Raw genomic sequence first — 26,688 nt, 5'->3', positions numbered from 1 at the left:
TTGTAAGCAGTCTGGATTCGTATTTATTGAAGCCAGTAATTAGAGACATCTTCTTTTCCAGCACTAGAAAGCAAGGTTCCGCATGACTGCATAACTGCATCCGGTTAGAGCCACACCCCTGGACTAAGGCTGGTGGGGGAATAATCTGCAGTCCTAATTTTAAGTTAAAAACACTAATAAACTTAGTATAGAGACGACAGTGAACTTTCACTTACAGCATCAACATTGTTAAAGGTCATGATGTACAGAGCAGTCACTTTTCAACTTTGTTAAACTAATAAAACACGACAACGTCTTCAGTTTAAATAGTGATTTTAAAATGCCAATCAAAAAAAAAGTGCAAACAAAATTAAATAATTCTAGCAGCATACCCGTTGCATTTTTAGGAAAGACCAATTCTGGCCCATATTGGGGCCACATCTTCAAGGTTGGGCTATTTCTTTGATTTTTCCATTTCAAAGACAAACAGCAGATGTAATCACTATAATATATATAAATAGTCATAAAATTGTCTTTAACAGTCTACCATACAAGTGTATTCTGCAAATAAAAAGGAATTTTACTTTAAAAAGTAAAGGCTGTTTACTGTTCGGCCTTTGGTTCCACTGCTTGAAAACCCCAAAATAAGAAAAAATATCTCCCCTCCCCCCACCCCCCCAAAAGAACCCTGCAGCTCCCCAAAGTTGGTAGACTTTGGCAACCACTGAGCACATGACATTATGTGCACCAGTGTCTTGTTACTAGGAGCATCCACTTGTCATAAGAAACTAAAAGTGATCTCCAAGAAACCTTCCCTCACAAGACAGGTGTCTTAGCATTTCATCAGTTTTAGTACATTTTATACTGACACAAAAGTGCTTATCAGTTTAAATGACAAAAAATTTTTAAAAGTAAAATTTTGCATTAAAATTTGAAATCACACTGTATTCCCTGTAGGCATGTGCCTTTCCAACAATTCTGTTTCTGAGGTCACTCATTTTGTCCCCCACCCCCACCCTAGCTGCTATAGAGGGATTAAGTGACCCCACCATCAACATGGTCACAATCGTTTGGGCATCTATTGGTCACTACACCACAACTATCCTTAGTACAGTCAGTTTACTGTCATTATCTAGACAATCTAGTCACTGGAAGCCACAATACATTTAAAAACAAAAACTGAATTTAAAAAGGGGTGAAAAAGTATATTTTTAACAATAAAACTGGCACAAGAAACTTATTTTTGTCAGAAAGGCAACTAAATACTCAGCTTTCTCCTTAACAGTGTTCAGACCTTTACAAAAAAGCAATTCAAGACAGTCTTAGAGTCTTGTTATATAACACAGGATATTAAGTTATGCCCAGTACTATGTTAGTGGTCAGTCGAATGTGGTAGGTAAAAGTAATGACATTAGGGAAGTTATGCTCAGACACAGTACAACAAACATTCACATAAAAAAAGTAAACTCCACATAAGTGAACTGTGTTTTTTTTTTTCCCTTGGTTTGACAATAAATGTTTTATACATTAAATTAATGGTAGTGTTTGCATTCAAATATTCTGTGTCACATATAAAATTAAAAGTGCCATTTCAAAACCACAGAAGTCATTCCAGAATAGTGGTATGACATGACGATGTGAATAATTTGCCCTAAATGGAGACACTGAAACTCATTTCCATTAGGAAAAAAATGCTACATTTTATGAAAAACACAAACAAGAGAACTGTATCATTTCCATTTTCAATATATAACGTTCACACTTATTTGTCCATCTGATAGCACTGATCAGACCAGAGAGCTAGGACAAGACCCTTTTGCATCAATGGAACTCTGTGAAGGTTTCCACAGACCGTAAGGCAGGGATTGGTGCAAGCCAATTCATCAGAGTGCAATTACATTATAAACCTCCCTCAAACTTTCTGTAGCACATTGCATTATGGTAAAATGAGAGGTTGGTTATCCATTCTCTATTAGTAGGCCAGCCTGTGGTAGTATAAAAACTTTTTTTTTTTTTAATTTAAAAAACAAAGCAGGAGCTATTTAGAAAACACAATTCGAAATAAACTAATTTTGTAACTGCTGACTTTAAACACGTCCCATAGTGACTGTCTGTCAGGACACACAAGCGTGGAGCCCAGCACATTCCACGAGGACATGGCCTGGGCCACACACGAGTCTGGAGCAGCTGCCATCTTCCCCACCCCTGTGTCAGCTCCACCTGACTCAGGCACCCCCACAGTCTACAAATCTGTCTGAAGTTAAAGATGCATTCAGAACAAGTCTAATTCCCTCTTTCTTAGTGTTTAGTTTGGAAATGCTTTTGATTTTAAGTCTTAAAAATGATTATTCGACTTTCAACTGAACACACAGTATTTACTCACACTGCTCATCTCTGCCTTCCTCATCTCCTTCAACGTTCAGCTTCCCCACCATCACTTCTCTCATTCCTCCTTTCAGTCTTTCTCTTTCCTGGACTTGCTGCTACTTAATCTGCTTCCCAAGAACAAGTGAATTCGCTAACACGCAACTGGTCAGACTAACCACCCTCTGATCAATGATTTCCTGATCTCATTTGCTCCACTCTGAAAGAAAGCGGGCCCTCTTTCTCTCATCTACCTTCCCTTCCACCAGAAGCCAGCTGCACTTGCTTCCCATGAGAGAGCCGCATGCCTGAGAGTCCAAGGGTTATCCTTAACAAAGGGGTCTGACACATAATCTTCCTAAATGTGCATTTCATACTCGGACGAGTCACTGAAGTATATTTTAAGTTCATCTCCCCTGCCCCAAAAAACTGATAGCATGTGCCATATCAGAAAAATCCTTGTCTTAGCAGATCAATATACATAGTTATTTGGTCATTTTACATATGCACTTTTTAAGGAGGATCAAGCTTCATTTTCTGTTGAAGAGTTTGTTACCATGGAGTCTGGTTTTCGAGTCATTCTATCCAGTTCTTCCTGAACATTTGTCAACACAGTCTTTTGTCCTAAAAAAAAATTAAAAAAATTTAAAAAATTAAAAAAAAAAGGCAGCAGTGATGAGAAAACAGCAAATAATTTTTTAAAAGGAATATTTAAAATTGAAAGACTTTTTTTTTTTTTTAACTAAAAGACTTCTATAATTACTTATGGTGATAACAAACCTCAATAAGAATGAAAGCAAGTCTTTTTTTCACTGCAATGATATAAGGAGATACCCTAATTCAACCCTTCCTTAATTCCTAACATCACAGGTCTGTGTTCCCTGAATACATAACTGCCCTGTGCCTGGGCATGCATTCGTGCCAAATTTATAAGGGCCTTTCAGAAAACACTCTCACCACCCAACCCCAACCTCATGCACTGTCATCACCACCTTCTCAGAGGTGGTGTGTGTGTTTCTGCTCAAACTACTTTCCATGCCTCAGACAGAACAAGTGTTTGGTTTTGTTTTTAATTATAAACTGTAACTCATATAGGTAGTCTGGAAATACCATGTTTCAATAATCATATAAGACTAAGGTCAGACGTTTCAATCCTGCACAAAGGCAGTACTCATTCTTTTGTTATCAAGTGCTAACGAGGCCCGGAAATGACCCTTATCCCCTGTGAGGGGTTACTAGCCCAGAGCCTGGGCCACCAGACCGGGTTGAGAGTCTCCAAGAACTCAGGAGCCCCTGAAGGCCTGGCTGACCTGAGGATGGAGTGATCTCCTGCGGGCCTTCTTTCATCTGAAAACACCAATTAGGGAAAACACTGTATTAATATTCCTTAGAGTCACTGAAAAAGTAAAAGCAAAACCCTTTTTAAAAGGGCCCCAAGCTTCCTAGCAAAATGGGTAATTCCCAGGGAACTTAGTTCTTTTGTTTCAGAGGCCTCCAAGACATAGACTTGCCCTATGGCCCACATGGAAGGACAGGAGGTGGGCTGCCACAGAGAGGAGTGTGACAAGGGAGGAGCTTCATGGAAGAGGAAATGATGCCCCTCTGGTGAGACCGGGAGGGTTCACAGGCTCCAGCTCATGGCAAGACTAGGGACAGTGAACAAACATCTTTATAAAGGATCACAGAAAATTAAATATAATAAATAAAATGTCAATGTTACATGCTAGACAATGACCTCCAATCAATAGTTCTGACACCAGGGTCACATGTACAGTTTAGAATATACCTCAATTCACCCAAATGCTCAGTATAAGCTGGAGATGTGTTTACTTGCTTGGCTGTTCAGAACATGTCAGGGAAAAGCAGACACTCTTGTCCATCCCCCACCCTCAACACTGCTCAGCCACAAGATCAGAAGTCTCCAAGGACCCTTTAGTACCTGACTTCTTGGCTGTGCTCTGCACACCACCAGCACCAGGACTTCCAGGAGAACCTGTTTTTTTACTCAGCAGACTGTTGAAGAAGCTGGCCAATACACCTTCACTTGCTGCATTATCTATGGAAACATTAACAAAAAAAGCATCACATCACCACAAAACTAGTTTTCAGCGTGGAATTATCCATTTGTGGCTATCATCTTCCCCAGACACTGAGCACATTCATTTACCATGATTCCTTTTATACTGCCTCCGCCAAGGCTAATTACGTGTTAGCATGATTAATTAAGTGCAAACCTGTTTAGATTTCCCATCTGTTTGGGGACATAATATAACTCATGCTCCACATCATCTCCCTGTCTACAAGGCAGTGTTTTTCAAAATTTTGTAAGCCTTTAACACTCCAAAGCTGCTGTGAAAAGCTCTCATTCTAAATAGGAGATAGTTATCACACATGCAAGGATTAAATAAAATTTTGTTTTGAGAGTTTCACTGCAGCCAACATCTTTGGGTATTACTAAGTTATTGGGATAAGGGCTACTTAAACTAGTAAGTAAGTGACCTTGACAAGAGAAGTGAAGAGGGAAGAAAATCCCATAATTCATAAATGGTAATCATATAAAAATGAGAAACAAAACCAAGGATTCAAAATATATACTTTATTGTATTTACTTTATTTTTAAAAGTAATCTCCACACCCAATGTGGGGCTTGAACTCATGACCCCTAGGATCAAGAGTCACATGCTCTACCAACTAAGCCAGCCAGGCACCTTTCAAAATACATGTTCTAAAAAATTTACTTAAATTTTACTTAATTACTTAAAGATCTTAAATAAGATCTTTTATTTTTGGGGGCGCCTGGGTGGCTTAGTGGTTGAGCATCTGCCTTCGGCTTGTGTTGTGGTCCTGGGGTCCTAGGATCAGGTCCTGCATTGGGCTCCCCACGGGAAGCCTGCTTCTCCCTCTGCCTAGGTCTCTGCCTCTCTGTGTGTCTCTCTCATGAATAAATAAAATCTTTAAAAAAAATTGAATAAATAAATAAAATCTTAAAAAAAAATCTTAAATAAAAAATTATTTTTAAGTAATCTCCACACCCAACAAGGGACTCAAACTCACAACCTTGCTGTCAAGAGTCCCATGTTCCACTAATTAAGCCAGCCATGAGCCCCTCAAAACACACATTTTAAAATGACTTATATTGCATTCCTCTCTGCATAGCCTGAGGTCTTACATAGAGCAAGATGCAAGGGCCACTGATTCCAACTAAGGGATAGGCCTTGGTCTCTGCCAACGGTGAGCCCCCTCCCTTTGAGTGAGGCAAAATGGAATATAGCCCCTTTTCCTGGGGAAAAGAACCCAGCTGTCATGAGTCTGCACCTTCAAACCTAGTAACCCAGCCCCTTCACGGCTCAGGCCTAAGACTAAACACTCTCCACAGAGACAGGATACATACTTTTGATGTTTGGATCCGGCTTCTTTACTGATGTGCCTGGGGAGGCGCTAGGTACACTGGCTGGTCCTCCCCGGCCCTGAGTTCTTGGAGAGCCAGAGGGTCCTCTCGCAGGGGATTCCTAAGTCCAAAACCAGCCCAAGTTACATATAGGCATAAAAAATAACAGGAAATACATATTCCAAAAACGAAGACATTCTCTGAAGGATATTTTTCAGTTCTGGGAGAGGGGTGGCAGGACTGGGAGGTTTTTCCTCAGCTCAGTCTCTTTCTAGACCTTGTTTCTCCTTAGAGAACAGGTATCAAGATAAAAAGGCCTGCTCACTCTATTTCCCAGAACTATATTCCTTCATCATTTTCTGAAGTCCCTATTATGTTCCTGGCCCTTTAGGGAAACCAAATTCTCTTCAAAAATATAAAAGCCCACACACATATACGCTCCTAGAAATAATGGCATAAAGTTTGAAGACACTTACAACACTGGGCCTTGACCCCCTGTTTAGTTTAAGGTACTCACGGAGGCTCTCGTGGGCGTGGCTGGCTGCTTGGCAAGGAGTGACTGCAAAGAGATAGATACACTGGCCATTAACCAAGGCCTGCAGAGTGCAGGGAAGGTCTGCAGGAACACTTTCCAGTATTCCACTAGGGGGCACCAATAACAACAACTAAGTCATAGATTTTATATCTACTATGCATGCAAAAAGTTTAAATTTAGCAATTTGGTATATGGCGAAAAAAATAATCCAAATAAACGGTTTTGGTTGGAGCTAAGAAAGCAAGGAGACCACAGGAGGCAGGATCAATTGGCAAAAGAACCACCAACATTCCAACCTGCTGAGCTACCTGCACCATCAGGCAGACCCATGACAAGTCTAAGAGACACGCCTAACAGTCCTAGTAGAACAGAAAGGTGAGAGTGGGTTTGCATTCTGAACTGCCAGCTTGGGGAAGTTACTCTCCTATCCAAAATGGATATGTCAGCTGACCTGCTGTTTGGGGCTATGTAAAATAATGGAAGTGAGGGAAAGGCACTTGGTAACTGCCAGGAAACCTAATTTCCAGAGAGAAAGGCTACTTAAAGTAATACTAAGCCTCTCATTGTTAAGACTTTGCAAACAGGGGCAGCCCGGGTGGTTCAGTGGTTTAGTGCCGCCTGGAGCCGCAGGACCGAGTTCCACGTCGGGCTCCCTGCATGGAGACTGCTTCTCCCTCTACCTGTGTCTCTGCCTCTGTGTCTCTCATGAATAAATAAGTTAAAAAAAAAAAAAAGTCTCTGCAAACAGGCAAGGGATCACCTGAGGTAGACAGTCTAACACCTACTCTGTACCAATACTAGAAATGGGAGGGAACAAGGAGACCTGGTTATAACCCCTTTAATGCTAGAGGCTCTTTGTGTTGCCCTCAACCTCACCCCAGGGGACTGGCATTTCATGTGTGAGAAGGCCTATGCTCTGGCTTCACTGCTGCTTCTTACCTGTTGCTTCATCAGGAACACCTGCTCATCTTCCGCTGCCAACTCTTTGTCATGGACCAGCTGTGAAGTGAAGTGACATACTCATTTGTGGTCACGGGCCAAGAACACTCAACCTGCTGTCAGAATTCTCAATGAAAGAAGAATCTTGGGTTCAGGTCTCAACACAGGCCTGAGGAAGAGTCCCTGCTGCAACTGCACAGTTATGTTTCTCTAGCCTGGAACAAACTCTGTTCCAAGACAGGCTTGGCATGTCACCAATTGACATTTTAAAGTCTAATAGATTCTATATAACACCTCCCAGATCAGGGCCTGCAGATCAGAAGAGCACAGAGATCTCCTGACAGTTATCCAGAGGCAGTGCTGGCACCGTCAGGACTTAGTGGGAAACCACAACCCAATCCTATGTGGGCACTCCATCACTCATGGCCCACCACCCGTAACTATGTACTTAACACTAGACTTGAGCTGACCTTTTTTTTAAAGGCCGTCCAATTACTTTTTTCTTCTCCCGAAAATGGGTCAGTGTGTAAAACATGTATCTCTTAAGATATTATTTATTTACCTTAGAGACAGGGGAAGGAGGGAGGGAGAAAGGGCATGAGCAGTGGGGAGGGACAGATGGAGAGGGAAAGGCGATTCCCTACTAAACAGAGAGCCCGATGCAGAGCTCAAGCCCAGGACCCTGGGACCATGACCTGAGCCAAAGGTAGGTGGTTCAATGACTGAGCCACCCAGGTGCCCCAACATACTTTATAGGTTTCTTTTCCCATAAGCCCCCCCCCCCCAAAAAAAACAAAATATAAAACACAAACCGTACAACTCAAAGTGACTGACTTGGGTACCTTTCTCACAGGTGGCTTCACAATAAAATCTTCATATGCATCTTCTGGCTTCACAGTTGTGAAGTTTTCATGTAAAATGGCTATTTTCTTTTCATTGTCCCAGCCTGCAGGTCTAAAAGGAAGGAAACAGGGATTGATTTCTCTTGGGACTGCCTCACAGCACACTTTAGAGCACATTCTGGGTTAAAGAGGGCTCCCCATTGAGAGAGCCTTTCCCACAAGATCTGATCTGTAGTTGCTGGGGCTGCCTTGTAGCTTGTGGCAGACAAGTCAAAGTTTAGTGCTGGCATAACCTATCAGCTTGACATCGCAGGTCCTGCTCTAGACTGAGCTCTTGGAGCCCAAGATCTAAGGATCCAGAATGAGATCTCATGGGCTACACATGCTGACCCACAGGAAGTGTTTAGAGTTTCCACACAACTCCACCCGGAAGAGCAAGGATACAATAGGGGCCCTGTTCTGACAGAGCAGCGGATGCAGAAAACAGCACAGAGGACAGAACCCAGGACGAGATGGTTTCTCTTGGGCTTTGGTGTACAGGAACTCTGAGAACTCTTCTGAAAACAGTTTTTTCATGGATTGTTTCATTAATGTTACTGGTGTGGGAAGATGTAGAGCAAAGCAAGGCATCAGGACCTGCACTTGCCTGGGCCCCAAACCAGGGGGACACTCGGAGTCCTTGAGGCTCCTTCATGGGTGCTGCCCTAATTGATATCACTAAGCAGGATGGCACCCAGGTTCCATTAAGTTAAACTACAGTGACCTACATCCCCACCAGACTCTCCTCAAAGAGCAACTGCAAAATGTCCTACACAACACACTCGCGAACTCTACAAGCTGTAAAAAATGGCAACTAATTGTTCTCAGAGGCCTTCCTTTCCCTATGTAACTTCTGCTTCAGAGCTCTATGACCCAGATGGCATTGTTAGCCAGGGTGCTCCACCCAAATGGTTTTGCAGACTTCAATAGCTCCCAAATAGCTAAATCAACAACAGGATCAAAGATGCAAAGGGAGAAGATGTGATCAAGACATCAGCAGGACCCAGGCATTCTTCAGAAGCTGTGAGATGCTTCTCTTCTCAGATCAGCACCCATCCCCAACCCGTCTTCCTGGGATTCTTATTCCTCAGGATCCCAAGTGATTTGGGCACACACATCTACTCACTGACCTTGTGTCTTTGGTGCCTGCTTGACTGCTCTAGACAACAATTCTCTAAAAATCCATCCAAGGCTCTAGCCCTGCCATTTTGAGCAGCCCAAATGAGGCTCTCCCTGAATGTTCAGGAAGCAACCCTATTCAGTCCCAAGAGCTCTTGGCTTTCTTATCTTCAGCCCTCCCAGAAACCATCCCTCCCCACCACCCCAATTACTTCTGGCCTGCCTAGCACACACACACTCAGCTTTCTGGCATCAGCCCCTCTCCCCTCCCTGTTACACTGCCCCCACCACCCCATTACTGCCCTAGCCCTGCCCCCAACACTATATTCAGGGACCATATGAACATTCATTTCTATGTCGTTAGCATAGAACCTGGGTACCTAGGAAGTGCTCAGTAGTTGCTGAATGAACTGTAATTCCCAAATCAAGAGAAAAGAGAATTATCTAAGCCTACAAACATTGATCTACTAGCACAAGTTCTCTCAGAGATCCCACAGCTTCAACATTAACTCATGCATCCAAAACACTCATCATTCTCCAGGGACAGAAAGACACCAACTGGAACAAACAGGTACCTAAGTCTCTGCCCAGAACCATCAGTCCCAGTGGCTCCTAAAATATGAAATGCCAAAAACACAATAAGCATTCAATATAGCTAAAGCCCATGCTGATAGTACACCAATGATGGTGCCTGTACCATCCCTGCCAATGGGCAGAGAAATCAGATGCTTCAATGGAAGACATCAGGGTTTCCAAAGCCCAACTCCCTACATTTCAACTCCTTCCTCCAGCCAGTGTTCTATCAGAGCTGACAGTAAGTGGCAGAAATGGCTGGCTTAAGTTTTGGCACCTTGCTCTCAATGAAGAAATGCAGCACTCCCGACCTCACTCAACCTACTTTTCTTAGACTAGAAGCAGGCCTGTATCTGGATGGCAAGTAGTTTGGAAAGAAGCGGAGTGTATCTATCCCCTGGGGGGTCCAGCCCAAGCACTTCGCCCCAAGGCAGTAGAAACCTGGCTGTGTATGACAGAGTCAGAAGGCACCTTACTTGGAAGGATAAAATGTGAAGAGCAAATGTACTATAAAGGGTAGCATTTGAAATCACCTATAAGGAACTCACATAAAAACTGCATCCTTTTCCACAACTAAGGCAGGTGTGACAAAGTGGAAGCCATATGTTTTATGAACAATGTACTTATACAACAAGTCGAGGTTTTTCTCCTCCTTCACTGATGTGTAAATCAAGGCTGCTCCATCTAATCAATTTGCTTAAGGAAAACCAATTCACTGCAGGAGACAAAAGCAAACACATACAAGCATAATCCTCAAAGAACTACTCACAGGTTAATCAGTTTTTGATCAATACAGATCAGTAGAAAATGTTCAAACTTTTAAAGCTAAAACAGTAATAGTAACAGATGAACTATGTCAAAAGTGAAAAGCATGTCGATGCTGGCAGAGGCCACACGCTTCATTTTTTAACACAGACTGCTATCTTTTGACCCATAAGGTTGGTTCCTAAGCAGTCAAGTTAATGGCTCTAAGGTCAGCCCAGGAAAACACCCTCAGCATATCCAAGGTACACAGATTTGTTCCTAGACAGATGTTCATATGTGACCCAGCTTATTGTTAGGCGTATCTTTTACAAAAGATGGGTACTTCATACGTATCAGCTCTCTCCACTGAGCTGGACAAGATAAAAGGCCTAGATGAAGTGGTAGGAACCTATCCCTCACTCCCATATCCCAGGGTATAGGACTATAGCAGCAACAACTGCTATTGTATTTTTACAGAAATAAGACTCAAAAGACTGCTAACACAGTATCTCTCTTGTGGGCAGTACAAAACATAAACAAGAAACACTTTGTGGGGGAAAAAAAAAAATACACTTTATGGTATCTAAAACAATATTGTGTTGGGTAATTACTCTTTTCTGCAAAAGAGCAAAGTTTAAAAAAGATTTCTAAAATAGAATAAAAGTAATTTGGCAGTAAGACTACCCATATCCGCTTTCTTAATATGAAAGTCTTATCAAATGCACAGCATTAAAAATAAGAAGTGATATAAGACACAAATTAGTAAGTCTCAAATTCTAATACAGTAAAATACAAAACTAGTAAAAAGATGTATACAATTTCTCCCTGATGGAAGACTGTTCTGGATTCAGGAAGTACTTTAGCTTTCCGAAGTCACCCCATCTGGAGAGAAGAGATTAGCAGAGAGGGGAGCCTGTGCTCCCATGCCCTGACACAGTGCTCCAAGGATACACTGAAGGCAGAACCTCCGTAGGTGTGACTGGATGAAGTCAAAGTGCTCGTCCCTGTAATCATGCTCCTTCTCCAGGACACTCACCGCATCACACTGCAGGAAGACAGAAAGAGAAAGAAGTCATCTTTTGCTTCTCTTCCTGCTGAGGATGGGAACAGCACCATAATTCCAAGGAGGAAGGCCATAGCCAAAGGTCTGAGCATTAATTAGCAAGAGCCAAAAGCAATTGGAGACTTTTCTTTCATCCTGGGCCACAGTTTCCAGAGCTATAAAGTGGGGATTTTTTTTTTTTAAAGATTTTATTTATTCATGAGAGACAGAGGGCGGGGGGGGAAGGAGGGAGAGAGAGGGAGAGAGAGAGAGAGAGAGAGAGAGAGAGAGGCAGAGACAGGCAGAGGGAGAAGCAGGCTCCATGCAGGGAGCCTAACGTGGGACTTGAACCCAGGTCTCCAGGATCACACCCTGGGTTAAAGGTGGCGCTAAACCACTGAGCAACCGGGCTGCCATAAAGTAGGGATGTTAACAGTCTGATCACTTCACCGTTGTTTTTTTTTTTTTTTTAAACATTTTATTTATTTATTCATGAGAGACAGGCAGAGGGAGAAGCAGAGACACAGGCAGAGGGAGAAGCAGGCTCCCTGTAGGGAGCCCAACATGGGACTTGATCCCGGGACCCCAGGAACACACCCCAGGCCAAAGGCAGTGCCAAACCACTAAGCCACTGGGGCTGCCCACTTCACAGTTGTTTTAAGAATCAAATAGTCACATCAAGAAGCAGGCCCATGGGACATAGTTGTGCACTGCATAAACTATAGAACTCTTGTCTCACAGAATATAATGCAAATGGCACACTCTGTGGTTGGGAATAAAGTACTTTTGAAACCCAAAATGTTGTGTTTTAAGTTTATTTCTTTATTTAAGTAATCTCTACACCCAATGTGGGACTCAAACTCATGACCCAAGATCAAGTTCCATCCTCTTCTGACTGAGCCAGCCAGGCATCCCAAAAATGAAAAATGTTTTTAAAACTTTTTTTTTTGTAAGAGAAATAATTTTATTTTTCTATGACTGAACTTTTCATTCCCATATATTCATTCTACAGGATAGAACAAACTGAAACTTTGAGTTCCCTTCCTTCTGTTTTTAGTGTTATTTCTGAAAATCACCTCAAATCCAACAGACTTTAAGACATCAAAACCCTAAATAATTCTGCTCTTCCATATTATTTTTTAACTATCAGCTTAGGCAAGATCAACTGGTTCACAGAGCCTTAAGAAAACTGCTTTTAGTTCTGAGTTTGACTCACTCAATAAAGCTGACAGTGCTTCACAGAAAAATTAACTCAAACTATGAACAAAGTGAGTGATGTCATGTTTCCACTAGCAACATTATACGACAATAGTTTCTAGCCTGACCTAATCAATGTACTTTAATGAATCCCGAATTAGTACAACTCTCCTATAGGAACACATACAAGTAAAGCCTCTTAGTTTCTTTTAGATGGTGATTGTTCACTGGCCAAACCCAGCCAGACGTAGAATTCCTGGGCACATACCTTTGTGCACACCACCAACACTGGGATTCCCAGATTATGGGTTAGCATATTGTCACCAAGTGGCAGAGCAACATTTTCTTCATCAAGACCTGAGGTCAGAGGCCCTCTCCTCTGTGGGGAACCTTGACAACCTTCTTCAGGCTCAATGTAGTCTTGAAAATCTTTCACAACTGAAAAAAGGAAAAGAAAATCACACACAAATAAAAACCACACAGGTCAGTTCTAGAAAACCAAAAAGACAGTAATAAGCACAAAACATAAAGAGTGGTGACAAAATTCCCAAATCTGCCCTATTGCAAAATTAGGGATTTGGATGTGGTGATGCAAAATTCTGACATTCACTTTGAGCATTGTAACTTCAGAGTAGCAGTCATACCTCTGTTGGATAGCTTTACTTATATCTAGCTTTTACATCGGTTTTAATTTTTTTTTGGTTTACCTTTTTTTTAAAGATTTTATTTTTAAGTAATTTCTCTAACGAATGTGGGGGCCTGAACTCACAACCCTGAGATCAAGTGTTGCATGCTCTACCAACTGAACCAGCCAAGTATCCCTTAAACAGGTTTTAAAAATTTCTAAGGTTTTGGGATGCCTGGGTGGCTCAGCCGTTGAGTGTTTGCCTTCGGTCCAGGGCATGATCCTGGAGTCCCAGGTTCGAGTCCTACATCGGGCTCCCTGCATGGAGCCTGCTTCTCTCTGACTATGTCTCTGCCCCGCCCCATAAATAAATAAAATCTTTAAAAAATTTTTTTTAAGGTTTTAATAGTTTCTATTAGGAAAAATAAACCACATTTCTTATATACTTAACATTAAAAAAAAAAAAAGGCCAAGCAAAACCATCTGAATTCCACAAGAACATGCTGTTTCCATAGAGCCGACATATGTCCAAACCAAGGAGCGCGCAGGGCTTGGCCAGCCCATCCACTTCTCATCATTCTCTGACTCTCGCGGACTATCTCATCTTTAGAAGATCCTGAGTCACTATGCGGTGTTGATGGACCTCTTCCTGCCTAACATATGAAGAAATCAGCAGCATAATGCCCAATTCTTGGCACACAGAGTCATTACTTCAGGCCAAGAGTGCAATCCCATGGGGAGGCCTTCTTCAAGTTGAAAACGATCCATTGCCCTGGTTAAGTTAAGTGAACACAAAGTCCATGGACCCATAACTTTTTGTGGGTATTTCAAGGCATACATGTAGGCCAGAGAACAAGGACATAATAATTAAAGCTACTCTGAGCCAGAGCAGCAAACACACAGCTCTATCCTTCTACACCCAAAAGGACAAAAGGACTAAAAGGCCTTTTAGTCCCATCTACAACATGCTCATTAAGAAAAGGAAATAACAGACAAGCAAAAAAAGAAAAAGAAAAGGAAATAACTGTATTAAAGAGAATCTAGAGAGAGGTGCACATACTCTTCATCCACAGAACAGGTTTCAAACATTTTTTTTTCAAACATTTTTTTTTAAGAGAGGCAAAGGGGATGGCACAGAAGGACAGGGGGACAGAGAATATTGAGCAGGCTCTACACCCAGGGCAGAGCATGACTTGGGGCTCGATCTCATGACCTAAGCTGAAATCAACAGTTACCTGGATGGTTAGCCAACTGAACCAGCCAGGAACCCTACAACTTCTCTTTATTAAGCTCATTCATGTAATTTCATTGTCAATATAAACACTCCAGTCAAGAGATCTTTATTGTATTAAAAAACAAAACAAAACAAAACAGAGAAGGGTTTTCTAATGAACTTAGCACGGTTGTTGAAGGATTTTAAGGAAATCACAGGTTCTCAAATTTTATCCTTGAAAGCATTTTAACAAATCTTCAAATCAATAGAAGATACAATGGCTTAAGTCTGGGTAACACCTATCACTGCCCAACATCACATGACACACTCAAACAGGAATTCCAAGACAGGGAGCATGGCAGAGCCTGGAGCAAGTTACAAGCTGGCTAAATGGCCATGGGAAAGTGAGGCGGTGGGGTGGTGGGGGGTGCAACTCCAGCAGTATGCTCCAGGAAACTCTATCACCCAGTGCCCTGCATGAACTGCTGTATTCTACTTATGGCAGGATGTAAAAATAGTTGGGAAACCCTGGGTTAGACTAGTCACTGTCTAAAGGAATGACTTAACTATGACTATCTAGCAACCATAGGAAACATGCAAGTGTTTTTAAGAAATGAGAATTTTAGAAAGTTGGAAGGCAGAGTAAGTATGCATACATAGAAGTTGGTATAAAGGGAAGATAAATACGAAGAATGTGTAATTCAGATAATAAAATGTGCATTTCCCTTAGGCTGAACACATACCACATTAATAATTTCTCTCTAATGGTGGGATGGCCAACATTTCAAAGTACACCTGGGGTCCTCCTTTAGCATCTTGTGGAAGTGGGTAGGGGAAGGAGATCAGAGTGTTGTACTCTAGCTGCTGCCACCTCTCATCTTTTTCCTCCTACCTCATTGGTCACCCACTAGTTCCACAGTCCTGGAAAGATCCCACAGACAGTACCTAATCTTTTTTTTTTTTTTTATAAAGATTTTATTTATTTATTCATCACACACACACACACACACACACACAGAGAGAGAGAGAGAGAGAGAGAGAGAAAGAGAGGCAGAGATACAGGCAGAGGGAGAAGCAGGTTCCATGCAGGGAACCCGACGTGGAAATTGATCCTGGGACCCTGGAATCACGCCCTGATCTGAAGGTGGTGCTAAACCGCTGAGCCACTCCCAGGCTGTCCCCTAATCTTTTTTCTATACTTGATAAGCAAGGGAAGCCCCAGACATAAAGCAAGAAAGACTAACCTACACAAGCACCACATTCCAGCAGCTCTGGTGCTGCTCTGCCCTCCCCCATTACTGCCAGCCAAACAGCTGTCAGATTCAGGACCACTGGGGAACCAAAATCTGAAAGAGCGGCTCGCTGTGGAGCAGCATTCCAAACTTAAAAGACTAGAGACTGGTGTTGGATTGGGAACTAGGCTGGGTGACAGCCCTTCACCCATTCAATACCATACCTAGAGTCCAATTAATCTGCAAAGCGGGACTCTGATGAGCAAGAAGATGGCTGACAACTTTATGAAAATGTAACCTAAAGCCAGCACTAACAAAGGCACTCCTTCAACAAGCAACACAAAGACATGATTACCCTCCAAACATCTCAGAGGAAGGGCGGTGAAAACAAAGGCCTTCAGAAGGTTAACCAGAGTCATGAGGCACAGACGTGTTTCCAGCAATCGCTAGTTGCCCTCGCGTGTCCTCTCCTCCTCTTCCTCATAACCAAACCCAACCCTGATACACAGAACACATGGCTATACAGAACTACATTTCCCAGCCTCCTTAGGAAGACTTGAGCATGCACCCTTCAGCTCTTCTTTCCTCTTCCTTCATGTGCTGCCTGGAACACGGATGTGAAGGCTACAGTTCCAGCTGTTCCGAGGAAGAGAACCACACCCTAGAGATGACAAAGCAATAAGCAGAAAGAAGCCAGGGTCCTTGACCTGCCTTCCCAGAGCTGCTTTCCAGGCCTGAACTGCCTACCTCTGGATTTCATTTACAGAACAGAGGAATCAACTTCATTCTTAAACCACTGTTAATTTGGGTTTTGTGTCACAAGCAGCTGAATCTAATCCTAAGTGACAGACACCAATGACTAAGCACAAAATAAATTCAACAGTTTATGGGAATACAAGCTCAGAAGAGCAGGCATCTTATCGGCTGTGTACATCTCCAATTCCTAGAACAGACCTAGTACAAGACATATACCTTCCCTATCTGGGAAAGAATAATATCCTTAGCTTGATCTTTGTTTTCTGCTTTAAAAATCTTCACAAGGTTATAACAGAAGACAGATTCAGAGGCTGAAATCTCCAGGGCATTAACCGATTAATATGGGTAAGATGCTAAATGTGCAGTGAGAAACAAACAGCTCTTCAGCCTCAGAACTATTCTAAGAAGTAGTCTTTATCGTCTCTATTTCAGGGAAAAAAGAGGCATTATCTAGAAAGGTCAGTGGTTGAAGACAGACGAGCTGAGCTGCATAACAACCACTGTAGCACACATGCGGGTGACCCAGGAAACACACATGCACACAGCAGACCAAAGAATTAGATGTTAAATAAACTCTGTTTTAGCTAATGTCAGACAGGAACAAGAGGAATTTATGATAGGAAGGCACACAGCAAGAGCTCTGATTTGGAAAGGACATCAAAATTTCTGAACCTTTCTGCCAGTAAGCGTGAAGATCCAGTGTGTCATGCCCTAGAAGTCCTCATTAATTCACTAAAGGCAATGATGTCATCCTGTGGAAAAAAGCCAGCCCTGCCTAAGACTGCTACTGCTGAACACTGCCACAGCTCTAGCCCCTGCCCCTCCCATTTCCCTGGCGAGTAGACAGAAGCTGATGTAAGTGCACAGAAGCAAGGGAAAGGAAAAGTAAGTTTCTGAATCACATTAAGGAAAACAAAACAAACTTCGTTTAATTTGAAAGTTCTCTGCTGTCAAAAGGACCTGGGTGTCCTCTGTCTTAAAATAGTTTTCCATTTTAATTAAAACAAACAAACAAACAACAACAGCAACAAAAAACCTTCCTATTTCTAACTAAAATCCTATTTGCTGGATCCCAAAATGAATGAAGGTAGAAGCTGAAAGATTTGTCTTTTATAGGGCTTCCTTTAAACCTGTCAACAAGAGAGTTCATAGGGCCTCAATGGAATCCCAGCGCAATGGACTCAAGTTGCAGATCCCACAGTAAATCTCCACACCCACTGATGTTAACTCAGCAGCCAGACTAACACAGAAGTGTAAAGACCCACAAAACTGATCCAAATTTGAGGGGGAGGGAAGAACTCTTACTTTAGTAAAGAACCAATGAAGATAATAAGAAATATGGACTCATTTACTTTCTTCAACTGTGATGCTTAAGAATAAGACTGTTTGGGGCAGCCCAGGTGGCTCAGCAGTTTAGCACCGCCTTCAGTCCAGGGCCTGATCCTGGAGACCTGGAATCAATTCCTGCGTCGGGCTTCCTGTATGGAACCTGCTTCTCCCTTTGCCTGTGTCTCTACCTCTCTCTCTCTCTCTCTCTCTCTCTCTCTCTCTCTCTGTCTCTCATGAGTAAATAAGTAAAATCTTTAAAAAAAAAAAAAAAAAAAAAAGAATAAGACTGCTTTATTTTTTTAAAGATTTTTATTTATTTATTCACGAGAGACACAAAGAGAGAGAGGCAGAGACTCAGGCAGAGAGATAAGCAGGCTCCATGCAGGGAATCCATGTGGGAATCAATTCTGGGACTCCAGGATCACACCCTGGGCAGAAGGGAGGCGCTCAACTGCTGAGCCATCCAGGCGTCCCATAAGACTGCTTTAAATACTGACTACTGAATTTGTAAGAGCAATTTTGAGGTTAATGGTGCAAACAAAACCAAATATTCTGTAAGGGAAGCTTTTTAACCTCTTGACACTGAAAGGAAGGTGGCTTGAACCATTCAAGAGACTAGTGAATTTTCCAATTAAGAAAATTCTATTTTACTTACACTTGCGTTCCAGCTCCCTCATTTCTTCTGGTGGAATTTTCATTTTATCAATGTGCTCACGTAAAACACTAGCCCATTTCTGTAGAGATTCCATCACAGTCCAAGGCCTCGACATGTCTGCAACAAAAATGACCAGGGTCTCCGGCAAGGACTCAGCAGAAACTGCAAACTTCAGCAGGCCTTTGTGGTATAGGTCTCCATCCAGAATCCACACATTGCAGCGCGTGTGATCTTAAAAAAAAAAAAAAAAGAAGTAAAGCTAGGTTACTACCTGACAATGACCATCAGCACAGCTGAAAAAAGCCACATCAAGAAGAACCTGAGGGCACGGTATCCAGATGGCTCAGTCAGTTAAGTGTTTGCCTTCAGCTCAGGTCATGATCTCAGGGGTCCTGGAATGGAGCCCTGCCTCAGTGCGGCAGGTTCCCTGCTCAGTAGGGAGCCTGCTTCTTCCTCTCCCTCTACCTTTCCCCACTCTTGTGTGCATACTCTCTCTAATAAATAAACTCTTAAAAAAAAAAAAAAAAAAAACTTGAAGGTGACAATCATAGAATTCCACACAAAACACAAAAAGAAATCCTCATTGGAAAAGAGTCCAAGTGCTCAGTGGGCACTCAGTAATCCTTGGTCCAAGTGTCTTTAAAAAATTTTAATTACCATAATACATTAAATCCACATCTAAATAGACTCCAGCCATGTCTGAGGAATAAAGGGTGAAAGCCATTTTAGCTTTCAATATGAAAAAGCTAAAATTGGGACTCCTGGGTGGCTCAGTGGTTAAGCATCTGCCTCTGGCTCAGGGTGTGGTCCTGGAGACCCGGGATCAAGTCCTACATCAGGCTCCTTGCATGGAACCTGCTTCTCCCTCCGCCTGTGTCTCTGCCTTTCCATCTCTCTGGGTCTCTCCTGAATAAATAAATGAAATCTAAACAAACAAACAAAAAAAGCTAAAATGTTCACTGGTCAACTGTACCACAGTCTACATAACCCATTTTCCTCAGCTATCAACAATCAATGGGGCAGCAAGCTGTGATGAAGAGCCCGTGGTTAACAAGCTCTTCTTGTCAGGCACACCAAGCAGTGTGTTCACACCAAGCAGTGTGTTCACTCTTTGTGCCAAAGAGACAGGACCTTTGTGTTTAAATGCCAAGATAAAATCATAATGTATACAAATTGAGGTATGAATTACTGGGTGCCTGGTGATATTAAGGATTTAGTTTTTTTGGTAAAAGAATATAGTTATGTTTTTAAAAATCATTATCTTTCAGGAGTACCTGGGTGGCTCAGCTGATTAAGCATCTGCCTTCAGCTCAGGTCATTATCCCGGGATCCTGGGATCAAGCCCCGCGTTGGACTCTCTTCAGCGGGGAGTCTGCTGTCTGTCTCTCTCTCTAACCCTCCCTCTGCTTGTTCTCTCACACATTCTCTATCAAATGAATAAAAACTCTTTTAAAAAAATCCTTATCTTTTAAACATACATATGGAAGGATCTGCAAACGAAATGATATAATGTCTGAAATTTGCTTCATCATAATCCAGTACGGAGAAGCAAGTGAGTATATGGTTGAAATAAAACTGAAGAACTGTTTAAGGTAACTGTTTAAGGCAAGTAACACATTGGAGCGTATGATCCTAAGTCTATGCTATATCTATTTTTTGTTTTCCATAATAAGAAGTTAAACATACACACAAATGTGCAACTGCTGTCATTTAACGAAGCACAGGGCTTCAAAATCATACCTAGATGATCAAACCATAAAAAATAATTTTCCACAATAACCTACTTTAAAAAATTTTTAGGGGCTTAGCTGGGGATCCCTGGGTGACTCAGGGGTTTAGCACCTGCCTTTGGCCCAGGGCGTGATCCTGGAGTCCTGGGATCGAGTCCCGTGTTGGGCTCCCTGCATGGAGCCTGCTTCTCCCTCTGCCTGTGTCTCTGCCTCTCTCTCTCTCTCTGTGTGTCTATCATGAATAAATGAAATCTTTAAATAAATAATAAATAAAAATTTTTTAGATATTTTTGAGAAATATTTTTCTCACGAAAGTGCCTTGAGGGAAAACTCCTACAATCAGAAGTATCATTTCACGGGATCCCTGGGTGGCGCAGCGGTTTGGCGCCTGCCTTTGGCCCAGGGCGCGATCCTGGAGACCCGGGATCGAATCCCACGTCGGGCTCCCGGTGCATGGAGCCTGCTTCTCCCTCTGCCTGTGTCTCTGCCTCTCTCTCTATCTCTCTGTGACTATCATAAATAAAATAAAATAAAATTAAATTAAAAAATCTAAAAAAAAAAAAAAAAAAAGTATCATTTCACTAATTTCTTTCCCAATAAATTCCAAAATACTTTAAAAACCTATATTTTATTAGCTATCTTTTGTGTAACTGATTCATTAAAACATAATGCTGTTAAAAATCTTATATTCATGACTGTACTTCAACAATATAATAAGGCATCTACATCTAGCTACACTTTAAAATTTCTAATACATTTTATTATTTTTTTAAAGATTTTTTATTTTTTTATTCATAGAGACAGAGAGAGAGGGGCAGAGACACAGACAGAGGGAGAAGCAGGCTCCATGCAGGGAGCCCGACGTGGGACTCGATCCCGGGTCTCCAGGATCACACCCCAGGCTGCAGGCGGCGCCAAACCACTGCGCCACCAGGGCTGCCCTCTAATACATTTTAGACTGGTTTTGGTTTGGATTCTGTCGATGTCTTTAAAGATACTACTCTGTACCTGGAACCCACTGATTTTAATGTCTTCCCCTCACCACACATGGTTCCTTTCTTCAGCTTCTCTTCCCACTGCCCACCACACATCATCAGCCATGTGCATGGAGATCACACACACCACATGTGATGTTAAACGGATGCTCACAACCCTAGAGGCAGCGCTTCTTTGATGTGTCATGCCCCACCACAAACAAGGGACAAGCCAGAGACCATTAACTCTACCTGTGTGATTGTCTGCAAAATTTATTATTTGTAACCCACTCACATCACACAATAAAATACTGCTGAAAGATGTATAATTAGCCATTGGTAAGGGCAACTCCTCCATCAAAAAAAGACCTGCAAGTAGGTCTAAATGGAGAGACCAGGAAATTTTTAAGACAACCTTAAGGAATCTGAAATAAATGTTGACATGTCCTTCAACTCAAAAGCAAGTGAATTGTTAATATGATGCTTTGGCATGATACATGGTTATGCCATCTTAATACAAGTAGCTACCAAAATTCACAGAATATCTACATCAAGTTTTATACTAAAAAAAAATATTATTTATTTATTTATTTATGAGAAAGAAAGAGAGACAGAGGGAGACAAAGACACAGGCAGAGGGAGAAGCAGGCTCCAAGCAGGAAGCCCAATGTGGGACTCGATCCTGGGTCTCCAGGATCACGCCCTGGGCAGAAGGTGGCACTAGACCGCTGAGCTACCCGGGCTACCCAAGTTTTATACTTTTATAAAGGTACTAGAGCTACCGCTGTGTCTCAAGTAGTCGGCTACACCTAACACACACCACCTCTCATTCCGTCAACCTACAAAATAGTTACTGTTACTCAATTCTACAAACAAGAAAGCTGAGGTGTTGAGGGCTTAGGCCAGTCACAACTAGTGATTAGAGAAATAGGACTCTGAATCAGTTCCAGTGGCTCCAAAACCCAAGTGCTTTCCACAATAACCATGTTGCCCAACAAAAACAGGATGCGAAAGACTCAGATAATATGAAGCCCTCTAAGCCTGGCTCAGTGGCCCCTCAGTCCCAGCCCTTCTCACACTGACGCTGGTGGGTCCAGCTGGGCACCTGAATGCCTGTCTTCCTTATACAAGAAGAACCCTGGGATCCCTGGGTGGCGCAGCGGTTTGGCGCCTGCCTTTGGCCCAGGGCGCGATCCTGGAGACCCGGGATCGAATCCCACGTCGGGCTCCCGGTGCATGGAGCCTGCTTCTTCCTCTGCCTGTGTCTCTGCCTCTCTCTCTCTCTCTCTGTGACTATCATAAATAAAAAAAAACAAAACAAAAAAAAAACAAGAAGAACCCTAAGCATCAAGCCTACCTCCTATCTCTCTCTCTCTCTCTTTCTCTTTTCTTTCAGGCAAGGTTCTGCATAGCAAAGGAAGCCAGGAGAGAAGCAGGAATCAAATCCCTGGGGTTCTAAAATGACCACTCAGTTAACATTAATAAAATGCAGGTGTCCAAGGTTTAATAAGCGATCCTTATCCATGACCTCTATTAAATGAGTCTTGGAGATCAAAAAATTAAGCTGCTGGAAAGGACCTAGGTCCATCTTCTTCATTTTAGCAATAAAGAAATGGGGAACCAGAGATGGTGGGATTTGCTCCCTTACATAATCATCCTCACACTGTGATCTTTACCGTTTAAATGGGTAAAGGCAAACATAAAGGAAGTAATCTAACACCCTTAAGTGAATGAAATCACCCTTAGGCTACACAGATAACCCTTCTACAAATGAAACTTAGCACCAATGATTATTTGTTCTGAAGCCATTCATAAAGCTCAAGTTTATAAAGCAGGCATTATGAAGCAGCGGTAACCAAAAATGATTACTCCAATCCAATTCATAATTATAAGAAAGAATTTTTTTTAAGATTTTTTTATTTATTCCCGAGAGACACACAGAGACACAGAGACACAGGCATAGAGAAGCAGGCTCCCCACAGGGAGCCCAACGCGGGCCAAAGGCAGACGCTCAACCGCTGAGCCACCCAGGTGTCCCAAGAAATAATTTTTAAGTCATATCTAATCCTTATAAGAGTGCTTATGGGGATGCCTGGGTGGCTCAACGGTTGAGTGTCTGCCCTCGACTTAGGGCGTGATCCCGGAGTCCGGGACTGAGTCCACCATCGGGCTCCTTTCGGGGAGCCTGCTTCGCCTTCTGTCTATGTCTCTGCCTCTCTCTATCTCTCATGAATAAATAAACAAAATCTTAAAAAAAAAAAAAAAAAGAGTGCTTAACCTATTTTCAATATTTCCAACTACCCTGTAGGTGGAAACTTACTACCCATATTCTAGAGAAGGAATTAAGAAAGAACACCTCCAAGCCTCTATTTCCTCCACTGAAAGAAACACAGGAAATTAGCATTTCTACATTGTCACAAAAAGACTCAGAAAACTCTCCTGTGAATATTTATTAAGCTGTTATTCTCTGAATCATACCAATTTTAGATTCTCCACTAGAAAGTGGCAGAGTAACAATGTGCCCAATCAATCTGCCAAGCATTTCCCCTCATAGAAAAGTCCAAAGCTTTTATGTATTCATTTTTTTCAGAAGCTTTTAAAAACATCTTTCTTACTACCTTTATGTGCATCTGAAACTCTACCTTCAATTTCTCCTTTTAATTAGGGGCTACCCAGAGCAATAGCTAACAGCCCCAATTCCTCATTTTGACTAACATACTATAAAAAGGAAAAGTGGGTAGAGGCGCCTGGCTGGCTCAGTCAGAAAGAACATGTGACTCGTGATCTTGGGGCTGTGAATTTGAGCCCCATGATGGGTGTAGAGATTAAATAAGTAAACTTAAAAATAAATGGGTAAAGTCCTGCAAAGACATACATTTCCTCTATTTCCATGACTGACTCTCTTAGAACTAAACAGAAAATTGAGAGTGCCGAGACACAGCACAGAGCCAGAACCACAGAGTCCAAGGTGTGCACATACCCCTTACCATGGACCAACACCTCACTTACCATCTCGGTCCTCATCATGGACGCTGAGGTAGAGATACTCTAGGCCTCTTCCTTTTTTGCCATGCTCAGCTCCTTGAAGTTTAGTCATAAGGGTTGTTTTACCAGAGCCATCTTCACCTACAAACAATATATATATAAGGAAAAGTGTACCATTTATTCTGGGCAAGGACGGGGAGTCTTGACACTTATACAAGTGACAAGTAAGAATTTCATGCAAAGCCTGCTGCTGAGGTCTCACCTGCTTTCATCATAAACAAAGCAGGCTTTGCTGTAAGAGCAGTTGGGGGTGGTGGCAAAGGTGGCAAATTCCAAGATCTAAAATGATACTCTACTGCAGTCATCTTTATTTTAAAAAAAAGGAATAAGGTAGATTGACAGGCCCTACCTACAATTTTTAAGACATGCATTTGGGGAAGTTAAAGGTGGAGTTAGTTTCTCAGAAAATAAACTTTTACCGTAAAAAAAGCAAAATTTTCAAAATACAATTAACCTTAAAGCCCAGGAAATTTGAACTAAAAATCATACCTCACAATCATGAAGAAGAGAAGCTATTATTCACTTTTGATTTTAGTACCTCTCTCTTTCATAAACATCCTGAAAGCTAAGATACTGATGAAAATAATTACAGACCTGAGCAAAACTCTGTGAAGCACAGTCTCAGTAATTATCAAGCGTCTCCTCCTCCCCCTCCAAGTAACCACCCCCACCTCTGAAAAACGTTCAGATCCACCACCCAGAAACATTACTAGGGACCCTGAGGATCTAATAATACAGAATTACAGGACATGAAAAATGAGAGGCACTCTACAGGTCAAAGGCGCCCTCCCATCCCCAACGGCACTACTGCTTTCAGATACTCCACATCCCACCTGGGCCATGGTGAACACTGTCAGTCTCACTTCAATACCTGCTCATTTTTGCCACCTGCATCGCTGCTGCCAGAATTCCCTAAAACACAGACCCCATGACCTTGACCCCCCAGTTCTTGGAGATCTCTAAAGGTTCTCTATGACCTTCTGTAGCAATCACTTAAAGACCATAATTCCCTTCAAAAACACTGAGAAAACCACCTAACCAGCGATTGCCAGGAGGATTAGGGGATGGAAGAGAAACAAAAGGCCCTTGAGAATCAAGAGCCTCCAGGAAAAAGCAACAACTCTTCAGCCTTCCACAATGTGCCCCAACTTACTTCATTAATCATCTTCCACAAGGAGCTTCTGGCAACTTCCAAACCCCCACATCCTCTTGTCACCTGTGTTCCTGCCAACCTTCTGTACCCCTGCAGGTTAACACTTATGCTTCTAGACACCTGACCCCAAAAGCATCCTCTTGCACAACATGCAACAAGCAAGGTGATGCTAACACAATCGGGCCACGCCAGCACCATGTAGCGCGGCGACCAACGGATCGTCCCTCATTCGCCCGAGATTGCTGTGCAGTGTCTGAAGGATGTCCGTGCGGTCTCAGTCGCCCAGCCTACAGGAACGGCTCCACAAATGGGTTCTCTGATCAATGGACCCGATCAAACGCCCTCACTTGTAGAAGGAAACTGAGACCAGACCCACTAAGCAACCTGACCCAGGTAACCCAGCAGAAGCGCTGGACTAATGCGGGAAAGTCCCTGGTGAGGACTCCCGGGAACCCCCGTGCTTTGCACGGTCTCCCCGACCCGGCACCCCTCAGGGAGATGAAGGAGTGACCGCGGCGCCCACTCCCCACAGCCCTGACCCCGAGTCACTTCGCTCCCCGGCCTCGTCCCCTAACCTCATGCCCTCATCTCCCACCCCACGCAGGCGATCTGGTGAACCTCGCGGCGACCAGCGCAGCACGTCAGGGACGCTTCAAGCAAGGCTGACGCTGCGGCCACACGACTAAGGAACGTGCGGCAGGTCCCGGCCAGCGCCGCGGCCTCGGCAAAGGACACCTCCCAGAGTCTGGCGGGGCGCGGGGGGCTGGCCGCTCGGGCTGCGCCCGCTATCCCCGGCCTCCCGGGCGGCGGGCGGCCCACCGCGGCCCCGGGCGACGCCCCGCCCCGCCCCGGCGCTCACCGAACACCAGGATGTTCTTGCCGGACGGCAGCTTGGACCTGGCGCGGGTGGACACCTCGCTCAAGATCGAGGACCTGTGGGGACAAGGGAGAAGCGCTCAGCCCCGGGCGAGCCGGCCCCCCGCGCCCCGCCCGCCCCCCGCCGGACCGCGCCCCCGGGGCGGCGGCTCCGCCTGGCCGCCGCGCGCTCACCACAGACTCTGGCCCTCTTCTTCCTCGCTGGTCAGGTCGCCGGCGGCCGCCACCGCGGGCCCGTTGGGGCCCAGCAGCAGCTTCTTCTCCACCCCCACCGGCGCCATCTTGCCAACTGCAGCCACAAAGAGGGCCCTCCCCCGGGCCCGCCGAGGACCCGCGAGG

General features: G+C 43.4%; 1 protein-coding gene across 2 annotated transcripts; it reads right to left on the bottom strand.

Annotated features, from left to right (window-relative positions):
- On the bottom strand, nt 1-26,688 carry DYNC1LI2 (dynein cytoplasmic 1 light intermediate chain 2). Of its 2 annotated transcripts, none has more exons than XM_041771672.1 (13): nt 26,524-26,688; nt 26,333-26,406; nt 24,285-24,401; nt 18,572-18,802; nt 13,030-13,199; nt 11,474-11,567; nt 10,327-10,462; nt 8,018-8,159; nt 7,206-7,265; nt 6,249-6,290; nt 5,735-5,852; nt 4,283-4,399; nt 1-2,967 (listed from the first exon to the last, which is right to left on the bottom strand). In XM_041771672.1, exons 1-13 carry the CDS (start codon nt 26,628-26,630, stop codon nt 2,867-2,869), a joined length of 1,509 nt encoding a protein of 502 aa, XP_041627606.1. In that variant the 5' UTR covers nt 26,631-26,688; the 3' UTR covers nt 1-2,866. The 2 variants fall into 2 exon arrangements, with proteins under 2 accessions (XP_041627606.1, XP_041627608.1); XM_041771674.1 differs by having other exon boundaries at nt 8,048-8,159; nt 26,524-26,686.

This window comes from Vulpes lagopus, chromosome 10, assembly GCF_018345385.1.
Source record: "Vulpes lagopus strain Blue_001 chromosome 10, ASM1834538v1, whole genome shotgun sequence".
Classification (NCBI taxonomy): domain Eukaryota; kingdom Metazoa; phylum Chordata; class Mammalia; order Carnivora; family Canidae; genus Vulpes; species Vulpes lagopus.
This window is presented reverse-complemented; position numbering and strand designations above follow the sequence as displayed.

What these genes read in the sequence shown, in the direction of transcription:
- DYNC1LI2 (XM_041771672.1), bottom strand. Translation starts at nt 26,630, where the DNA reads ATGGCGCCGGTGGGGGTGGAGAAGAAGCTGCTGCTGGGCCCCAACGGG. An exon ending in TGTTGGTGGTGTGCACAAAG is followed by an intron (nt 11,568 to 13,029) that starts GTATGTGCCCAG and finishes GTCTTCCTGCAG; the next exon opens with TGTGATGCGGTGAGTGTCCT. An exon ending in GCCGGATCCAAACATCAAAA is followed by an intron (nt 4,400 to 5,734) that starts GTATGTATCCTG and finishes ATGTTTCCATAG; the next exon opens with ATAATGCAGCAAGTGAAGGT.